Source organism: Oryzias melastigma, linkage group LG11, assembly GCF_002922805.2.
Source record: "Oryzias melastigma strain HK-1 linkage group LG11, ASM292280v2, whole genome shotgun sequence".
Classification (NCBI taxonomy): domain Eukaryota; kingdom Metazoa; phylum Chordata; class Actinopteri; order Beloniformes; family Adrianichthyidae; genus Oryzias; species Oryzias melastigma.
In genome coordinates, this window is record NC_050522.1 from 19,076,275 (window position 1) to 19,086,168 (window position 9,894).

Here is a 9,894-nt window from a genome sequence, read left to right on the forward strand (position 1 = left end):
TGATTCCGCTGGTAGTTCCCTTCAAGTGTGATTTACTGCTTTGATTCAGGGGCTGACATTTCACTGCGGAGGCTCTTATTTTGAAGGGCCAGCCGGTTAACGAGCGCCTCTGGTCTGGTCTTCATCATTTTCAAGTGTCCTCTGTGAGGCTGACTCACCGCGGGTCTGCTTCCACAGCTGCACCGTCACGTCTTCTAAATTTAGCTCCCCGCCACTGAATCGGCGCCGAAAGCCCCCCCAACACACACACTTTACAAAAGCTTGCCTTCACCTGTGCAAACCGTCCTTCAGGTGATTGACTCCCCCTACTTCTGTGAATGCAGAATTTATTGCGACCATTCCGGGGGCAATGACTTCATAAAGCGGGGTGGAGTTGAGCAAACAGTAGGCCAAACCATCTGGGGGGGATTTCTGACGGCCTTGTTAGCACTCTTGTGTTGTGCGTATGAAGGGGGCGGGATTTATGGTGTTTGCCCAGCATCCAGGTGAGCTCAGGTTTTGTCTCACCATTTGAGAGGAGCAGCTATGACATCAGCGAGCGCCTCATTGAGCTGTTTCACAGGCTGACGATGGACGGTTGTCAACCAAAACAAACAACCTGACGTTTGCTCCGGCTTCCCGGCTCACTACAGATCGACCCATCCTGTGGTTCCGACAGTAAAGATAACCAAGGAACTCACAAACACCAACAGTAAAATGAATCACTAGTCTCTTTGGGAAGCATTTTAATCCACTTTACAGTAGTGCTGGGCGATATGATACATATCGAGTGGGTGATGGAAAAGTATCTTCTATCCTTTTTATTTATTTCATTTTTATTACTCAACTTCTGTGCAAAAATGTGTTTTCCTACTAAGAAACTTGAAAATGTTTCTCATTTTTGAGAATTCAGTTACTTGTTACTTGAAAAAATAAAGTCAGAGAAAAGTAAGTAATTACATTTTTGTCAATTTTTTCCAGAGAATAACTGAAAATATACTTTATGGTGGTATATCGTGATAAATATTGTTATTGTGATATACAATAATTTATATTGTTATGTGCAATCTTTTCCATATTTCCCAGCACTACTTTGCAGCCTTTTTGATGTCTGGTTGAAGCCAAAACCTGGTTTTCCAAAAATGGCGGGACAGATGACCCTGACACAGTCAGCTGAGGATGTGACTGACGAATCACAAATTGAAACACAAAGTTTGATTACCCTCAAATAAAAATTGATCTATTATTTGTTATAATCATTGACTGTATATGAGAACTGGACTGAGTTTCGATTCCAATTAAATTTAGTTCAGTTGCCATTTTTTTGTGTTATTCAGGCCGCCATTTTGGAACCAGACAGCGTCAGTAAGCATTTCTAGTCAGCATTTCTATGTCAACCATTCCCACCAATCAGGACTGAGCTTATCAGAAAGCCACACCCTTATCACTTGAAAGTGGGCTCAGGAGAATCGCTCATACATTTTAAACGCTCGACCACATACTTTTATAGAGGCGTCTGAATATAAATTGAGCAACTTTCAATAAAGAAAGAAATATAAATGTTTTTACAAGAACATGTTAAAAAAAGGTTTCTAGTTCTCTTTTTAGATATGAAAGCAAATCAAACCAGATGAAGACATAATACTTATTCTCAAGTATGAAGGCAGCCAAACCACGTAGAAGAACACCAGACAGCTAGCGTGTGACTGGGCGGAGCCACCATCCTCCTTTCACACCTTTTCATCAGTTTTACCCACATCCTCTTTGCTGATTGCCTGCTGACACGTACCAACGAGCCAAACAAAGCTGTCGGAGAGAGGTCGTCTTCTTGTCGTTCACACCTCTTCATCTCTCTCATCATTCTGTGCATCAGCCTGGAGCGCTGTCAGCACGCCGCCATCGGCTCACAGAGCCCGGAAAGCTTTCCGCACTAAACCGTCACTGGTGTGTTTTACGTAAAATCTGGACTTTTTCTCCTTTAACGGCTTCCTTTACGGGAAGGGTCGCCTCCATTAGAGGCGATGGCCCCCTACCTCCCCTCCCCAAACTTAAAAGCAGCCCATTAAAGAACTAATTAAGTCCCGAATCCCACGAGGACGACGCCATCTCTGCCTCACGAGCAAACCCAAACAGACGTCGGCTTAATGATGATCCTCTGTGATCAAAGCGGCGTTTGAAGACGAGCACGACTGTCTCTTAAGCTCTGAGAGGAGGTCATGACAGGGAGGGGGGGCTGCCAAGAGGTTCAACTAACAACCTAAATGTGACCAACTCTCCTCTGGCCACAAAATCCATAACTGTGCCCTTGCGTGATGTCTCCATGGAAACCAGGATAGTCATGGAGCAGCAGGAGCATTTTTTTCCGGTTTTCTGATTGGATTTTAGGTTTAAAATCCCACATCAGCTCAGGACTTCGAAGGTCACTGAGTTATGGGATACAGTGTGAGAAGAATAGCATCAAAATAAGGTTAATCCAGGTTACCAGCAGCGTCCTCGAAGCCCCTCCCCCTACGCCCTGCCTGGATTCTTATCAGCACTTCCTCAAACTCCTAGGCTCTTTGCTGCAGCAGAAAGTCTTTATGGCACCAATAAGTGGACGATCTTTAAAGGTAGTGACTAAACAAGTGGGGGGGAGGGAGGGGGGGGTCTGGAAGGAGCAGATAAGAGCTTGTGTCTGTCGTTGGTGGGGCACCTCAGCGCCTGACGAAAAAAGAAGGAAGGGTGGCCAACCAGCCCGGAATTATACACCTTTCAAAGCTGCAGACCCCCCACCCCCTTCACAAAAAGTGGAAGAGGGTCTCTGCCAATCCAGAGTCTGGAGCCCAGAGGGGGGGGGGGCTGTCACATCAGAGCCGAGAGGCGGCGAGCGCCAAACCTCAGATGCCTTTGTGTGCCAGGAGGAAAAATAAGCAGACGGAGGGAGGGGGGGGTCAACACGTGACCTGGAGGACCCGAGAGGATCATATCACAAAAGAGACCTGTTTTTAAGGGAGGGAGTGAGGACTAAGAAATCAAACCAAATCAAGAAAGTCCTCCATAACTGAGGTCACAAGCAGAAAACGGTGAGCAGAGAAGTCAGAAATGACTTCAACAGTCTGCCATTGGATGGAAAAAGGAACCATCATTTCCTTCCTGGAGATCAGATGAGCTCATGCTCTTTGAACAGAAACGTTGCATCTTGGGCAATCGAGATGGGGCGTTCCTGCCAGGATGCAGAAAGTTTGTCACACACCTCCGTTTTTACGACTTCAGTCAGCAGATGTACGCTCCCACCCCCCCTGTGACGAAGGCGTGACTTCATCCATCTCTTGAAGGTTGATAGAGGGAGAGAAGCAGCAAGAAACGTGTTACAGAACACGTCTGATGATAATGTAATGATGTTGTCATCCTCAGACCATCAACCATCTATTGTTAGTTTTAGATCTGACTCTAGGAATAGAAACCTTTCTTATTTCTGCACCAAATGGAGCCTGAGGGCAGATAAACACCTGGATTATTGCTCCAACTACAGGGGCTGTCCATCAAATAATTTAGTTTGGAAGTTTGCCTCTTTTGTCATTTCCAGAAATATTTGTCATAAATATTTCCTTAGAAGAGTTTGGAAATTCATGCCTGTGAGTTTATAAAGATGTTCATTTAGTCAGTCAAGGGTTAGCATTAGCCGTTCTCTGGGAAATCCCATTTTACAGTAGAATCAAGCTAGCGGACTTTAGCACTACGCATTAGATCGATCTTATCTTTTATGGATTGATTATTTAGTAAGCTTTGATTGACTCAGATCAATTAATTGATTTTATCAATCCAACCCTATTCCAAACCCTTTAACACCAGAGCCCTTCCAGTGTTGACTTACGACTACCGTAAATGCATAAGTGTTAACACGATCAACATAAATCAGCTGTTTGCAACACACACAAAAAGCGGCAAAAGACACAAAGTCAATACAAAAATATGAGTAGTAAACCAAACAACAAAAACATTATGGTTGAAGTGTTTAAGACTAAAATAAAAGCTAACAATAAATTAGCTTACTCAGTAGAGCTCCGCCTACAGGGAGATCTCAAAAAAGTCCTATAGTTGGAGTCCATAAATTTGCTCCTAATTCCGGTAAATCTAAACAGGGATTTTAATGCAGAGTTTTGGTGTTTCTCTGAACTTTTTTAGATAAAGATGAACTGAAACAGGAAGGTGAAACTTTTTAGCGACTGTCTGGTGGGTCAGACGGTTAACCATGGTTGATGATGGAGAGGTGAGGTTGGACGATGGATAATGATGGCGTTACTCCTCAAGCATGACTCTTTTCAAGCTTAGGGACCTAAAGGTCAAAGGTCGGACTGATGGATGTTTTTATAAGACCCCAAGAGGTTTGAAGGACTCAAACCGGGAATCATTCATAGTTCAAAAGCTTCAATCAGTTTCACAATTTGAAGGAAAGTGAAATCTTCACTTCTGAATTCTGTGAAATGTGAATTTAATTTGGAAGTTCTTGGGGTGGAAGAAGAAGGGTAACCTGCTGAACGGAGTGTTGGGGGCTCTGCTGTTTGCTTTTCCACAGCTGCCGCTCACATTGTGCCTCTCTGTGGCTCAGACTCACTCTGGAGCGCTCAGGGCCCCGCCGCACCACTACCGCCACCGGAAACGCCGCTGTGGTGAGCATCGGCCCGCAGCCCTCTGCTTGGTCACAACTCCACCCCCCATCACTACCAATACGGAGAGGGGCAAGCTCAGGCTACGCCCACCACCGTGTTGTCCTAGTTCCTTTGCCCAGTTTTTATTAATAGGTTCCCAGTTTCAGCAGAAAAAAGTAAAAGAGTTTACGTCTTACCTTGCTGGGTGTGTTCTCGGCAGAGAGACCCCCCCGCGGTGGAACCTGGTAGACACTCTGCTGATCTGGGGGGACTTGGTAGAGCCCTTGGGCCCCCGCCCCACCCCTCTGTTGGTGGCCTTGAGGGGGTGATGGAGTGGCGGCTGGTGATGGAGATTCGAACATGGGTCCGATGAGCAGCTTCAGGCGGTTTCCGGGGGCGATGCCCTGACGGCCGTGCAGGGAGCAGAGCCACCAACCTTCCAGCCCCCCCGTGTTCTGTTCAATGACGGTCAAGATGTCCCCCTTCCGGAAGGCCAGCTCCTCAGGGGACTCCGGGACATTGTCGTACAGCGCTTTGGCCATCAGGTTCTGCAGAAAGGGGGAGGAGCTTAGTTCATGAGGCAGCATACAGACTCAGATCACAGCCTGAGGGCTGAGTGAACATGTGAGCGCCTGCTGAGATAATCACCTCGATCTGCAGATATCATGATAATGACTCTGGAGCACCATCATGAATTCTCCATCTCCAGCTCATTTCATGCACGCTCCATTTACCACCATTAGGACATAATTGACTTGCTCAAGGGTACATCAACATGAGGAGGAGGAAAGTGATCTCTCAGCAAACAACCACCGACTCTGCAGCAGCTTTGGTACTAAACCGACATCCGCCTCCGACAGAGGTCTTCAGGAACGAAAAACCCAAGGTGATGTGACGGATGCAGATGAAACTGCTCACTTTTAATCCCCAGCAGCTGTAATCTCTCAGATGGATTAAAGTCCAGCATAAACCTCTAGAAATGTCATTCCATTAAAGACTCAATTCCTACTCTCAGTGCACAGACCTGCTCATACGTTTGAACCTATGACACAGAAACTGAACAATAGTTCGCGTTTCCTCACAATCCAGCCACGATCGTCTTTTGTTCACCTTTGGATTTACGTTGGCCGAATACACAGCACCTGCCAAGAAAACTGGAAACACCGGATTTATTTCAGAAAATACTGTGACTGAATTCTAGGAGGAAATTGTTCCAATGCCCTCTGTCCAACCTCCTGCCAGTACGATGGAGAACATCTCCAGCTTTGCTCCAGCACAGGTTAATGATAATGATAGTTTTACAACACATTCATTGATAGATGAAAAATATACCAAAAATAGGAGATTAGTTCCTTAGTTTGACTTTCCGTTAAGAATATTAGAAGAAACTTACAAGAAAGTTTGGATCCAGAAACATAAAACACTTGAATGTCATCTGGAAAGACAGTTATAAGCACATGCTGAAGCAAACAAGAACAAGACCGGGTTTCTTTTCAGTTCTGTGTTTTAAGATTCACAGAGATTCATAGTTCTGTTGGTCTCCGTGTTCCTTCAGAGTCTCAGTCTAGATTGATAGTCATAGTTCTGTTGGTTCTCATGTTCTTGTAGATTGTGACTAACAGCTCTGTTGGTCCATGTGTTCCTCTAGAACATAGAGTCCCAATCTAGAGTCGAGATTGAGATTCATAGTTCTGTTGGTCTACAAGTTCTCTAGACTCAGAATCACAGTCCTGCTCATCCCTTATTCTTGGGTAAGACTCATTGTTCTGTTGGTCCACGCGTTGCTCCAGAGCAGGGGTGTCCTACATCCAACCAACCTGCCACTGAAGCTCTTTGTTAAACACACCTGATCCAGGTAATCAACAGCAGTTAAGGGAGGATCTTTCTGGAAAACTGGTCCTCGAGGCCTGTTTTTGGATACCCCTGGTCTAGACTAAGACTCATAGTTCTGTGGATTGTTGTGTTCCATTAGAATCTAGAGTAAGGCTCTGTCTGTTCATCTATTTGTTCCTCTTGACTCAAAATCATATCCTGCTGGTTTGAGTGTTCTTCTTGACCTAAGACTCATAGTTTTGTTAGTCTGCGCGTTCCTCTAGACAGGGAATCCTAGTCCTGTTTATCCCTGTGTTCTTCTAGACTGGGACCTATCATTATGGTTGGTCCATGTGTTCTTCTAGATTGAAAATTATAGTTCCGTGTAACCACATGTTCCTCTAGAACTCAGGTGTGAAGACTTCATGAGTTTCTTCATGAATGAAATCTATGAGAACGATCAAATGAATTCAGGGATGTGAAGCTGGTTGTTGACAGCCATGAGAAGTATGTTAAGGTCTCGTCTGCATGAGCTCAGACTGAAGAGTCAAAGTTACCGCCCAGGCCACCATGTTGTGGTGAATCTGAGGACTGCAGAGATCCCAGAGGAAACAGATCCGCTCTCTGTGGTTCAGTTTTTTATGGGGCTGCTCAGGTGCACGTGGATCCTCTGGGTTTTACAGCGTCTGCAGACACAGAGCTGTAGGTTTCAGACCTGATGATATCTGAGAGCTCGGTGAAGCTGTAAACACGACCTTTAGCAGCAAGCAAGCTGTTAACTGTAATAACAGGCGTGAAACTCGCTATCAGAAGATCACAACGTAGACGCCAAAATGGTGACGCCACAGACAGAACAAGGGCTTTCAGTCGGCTTTCTAAAAGTGAGTCCCCTTGTAGAAATTCTGCTTCTCATCTTCAGAACTTTATATTGCAGTTGATCATGGTCCCGCTGCAGAAGCAAAGCTCCTTAGAGGTCAAACTCAGGGCTTTCTGAAGACTTTTGAAGTTCTTCTATGGAGGTTTTCTTGTCTTTTTATCTGACCGTCAATAGAGGATTTAAAAGGCTCAGCTCCTGTTTTGTGTGGACACAGCTCTGGTTCATCTGTGAGTCAGCCACCTTCTCCTTGAATCCATCATCGCTGAGAGTTAAGTATCTTAAATCTTCAAAGCAGGTTCAGATGAAAAAGAGTGAGCAGCAGGGAAAAGAACAGCTTTATGAGACTCAGAGATTCTGCAGAATTCCTGAACTGAGCCACTTTCAAATGTGAGAGGGAAGTCTAAATCCCTAAAAGATGAATTGGAAAGCATTCACACTGTGAGGTTTAGTCATGGTCTGATCAAAACTGGTTTCCTCTGATGGTCCTCTTGGTTTGGCTGGTGTGAAAGTCCACCTGGAATCTGGTTTGGACCCAGCAAGAGAACTCCAAACATGTTTTGTGACCAAGGATTTCTGTTCACTTGCAAGTGAACTCTGATGTGGTTCACTTCAGTGTGAATGCAAATGGACTTTTCAATTTTCTTTCATCAGAAATTGTTTAGTGTCCCCTGAATAAACAGTTGTGTTCTGTTTTGGTGTCAATAACAGACCAAACCATATGAAGTTGGGGGCGGAGGCATTTATTTGAATTTGCACATCTCAAAGTGAACTGTCCTAAAGTAGAACTGTCTTTAAAGTGATCAAATGAAACACAGACTTCAGAGTCACACCAATGAACATGACAAAAAATACATATATATCATCTGTCCCTCTCCCAAATGTTTCAGATTCACTTGGTGACCTGGATTCTTCCGTCTGAATACTCGCTGGCTCACAGCTCTCACCTGACACAAACCGCCTGTGCGCCATTTTGGGGCTGACCTTTCCAGGAATGGAAGGGCCCTTCCACGAGGCGGGGGCCTCTCCTCTACCTCCAGTCAGAACGCCCTGGGTGGGTTTCTTCTCTCTGGGGCGCTCATCAGTCTAATAATGATGAGAGCAGCTTAGCTTAACAAGCCAACAAATACTGCGAGTCCCCTGATGCAGAGTCCAAACACACGACCACACCGAGGTGGAAGAAACCCACATCGCCATGGCAACCAGGGCCCTCCTGTTTGAAGCCCAAACAAACAACCTGCTCCCGAAATAAGCACGACTGTGAGAAAGTCAGGACAATGTGGGCCGCAGCGCAGCAACAGGAGTCCCGGGGCGGCTCCAGCAGGCTCCTGCGGCCTCGATTCACGGCGCTAAATATAGAAAATAATTATAGTAATGACGGTAATGAGGTACTGATGGCTTCCCGAGCTGCTCCTCGGAGCGCGGCCTGCTGCGGGTGAGAGCCAGTTCAGAGAAATGGGCCGTGGAGGGTTCTGGTAAAATGGCCACATAAGAGCCAGGTTCCCGTTCCACGTTAGTGGGCGGCACAGCGGAGGGCATTGTCACGCTGAAGTCAACCCAACGTGAAACCCCCTTTAACGACTTACGTAACCGGCCGGTGATGGAAACAATCAAACGCTTTGCTCTCTGTCCATCAGCACAGACCGAGCTGCTGCTGAAAACAGCGGGAAGTGATGCTGAATATAACCTCAGCCAGGGAGGGGCCCTGTCGCCTCGGGCAGACTTTCTCCACAGCAAATCAATAAAGTCGCTTCACGTCAGAGGGAATGAATGTCCACAGTAAAGGTTAAATCCATCAGCAGCAACATTTACGGCTCAATCTTACAAACATCAGCTGATGCTTCATCTATTCTGGGATTTGTGGAAACCTTCTCCATCTTCGACTGCGTCTGATCCAGGATAATAGACATTTCTTCATGTCTTTTCTGATGTTTGTACACATCTTCAATTCTAAATGTGATCAAAACAGAAGATCCAGAGCAGAAAAGACAGAACAATAAAATCCAATAAAATTCATTTCAACTGAGGACCCAGAACTGTTTTGGTTCATCACATCACACTCTGACCAACTTCTTTTTCACCGTCCTTCACAGGAAACGCTTCTCTGTGACTTACAGTAAGTACAGGCTGATTTGGCTGAACTCCCCCACCGCCAGCTTCCAAAACCTCCTGTAATCAGAACCCGAGCAGATCATCAAACCAGGCGGCATCACTGTAACCCTCAGAGACCAGCACTAATCCAGTCAGGAGTGGGGGGCTCATAGTATCTCTGTGGAACCAAGTAGGTTATTTTACATGCCAGAATCGCAAATGAGCTGCAGATTCTCGTCAGCGTCCGCCTGATTTCACGCTGCGCAAGAGACGAGGAGCCGGGAGGATCTGGGATTAGCGGAGAAGATGCACCATTCAAGACATCACCTGAGGGATGGGGGGAGGGGGGTGCTTCATAGATGACTGGTCAAAATCTGGGCAACAGCATCACACACGCGTCCTAACTCTAGGTTGGTCCGATCGCAGCTCAAACTGGGGTGACCCCCAAAGGGGAAGAGCCCAAAACCAGATTGTTTTTCCTAATAAAATAAAAAAGAGGACTGCAGACTG

General features: G+C 45.9%; 1 protein-coding gene across 1 annotated transcript in view; it reads right to left on the reverse strand.

Annotated features, from left to right (window-relative positions):
• nedd9 (neural precursor cell expressed, developmentally down-regulated 9) overlaps positions 1–9,894 on the reverse strand; it is an 18,675-nt gene that overhangs the window by 5,619 nt on the left and 3,162 nt on the right. The window contains exon 2 of the mRNA XM_024295694.2: positions 4,805–5,155. Coding sequence (XP_024151462.1) covers positions 4,805–5,155 — 351 coding nt within the window. The remainder of the gene's footprint in view (positions 1–4,804; positions 5,156–9,894) is intronic.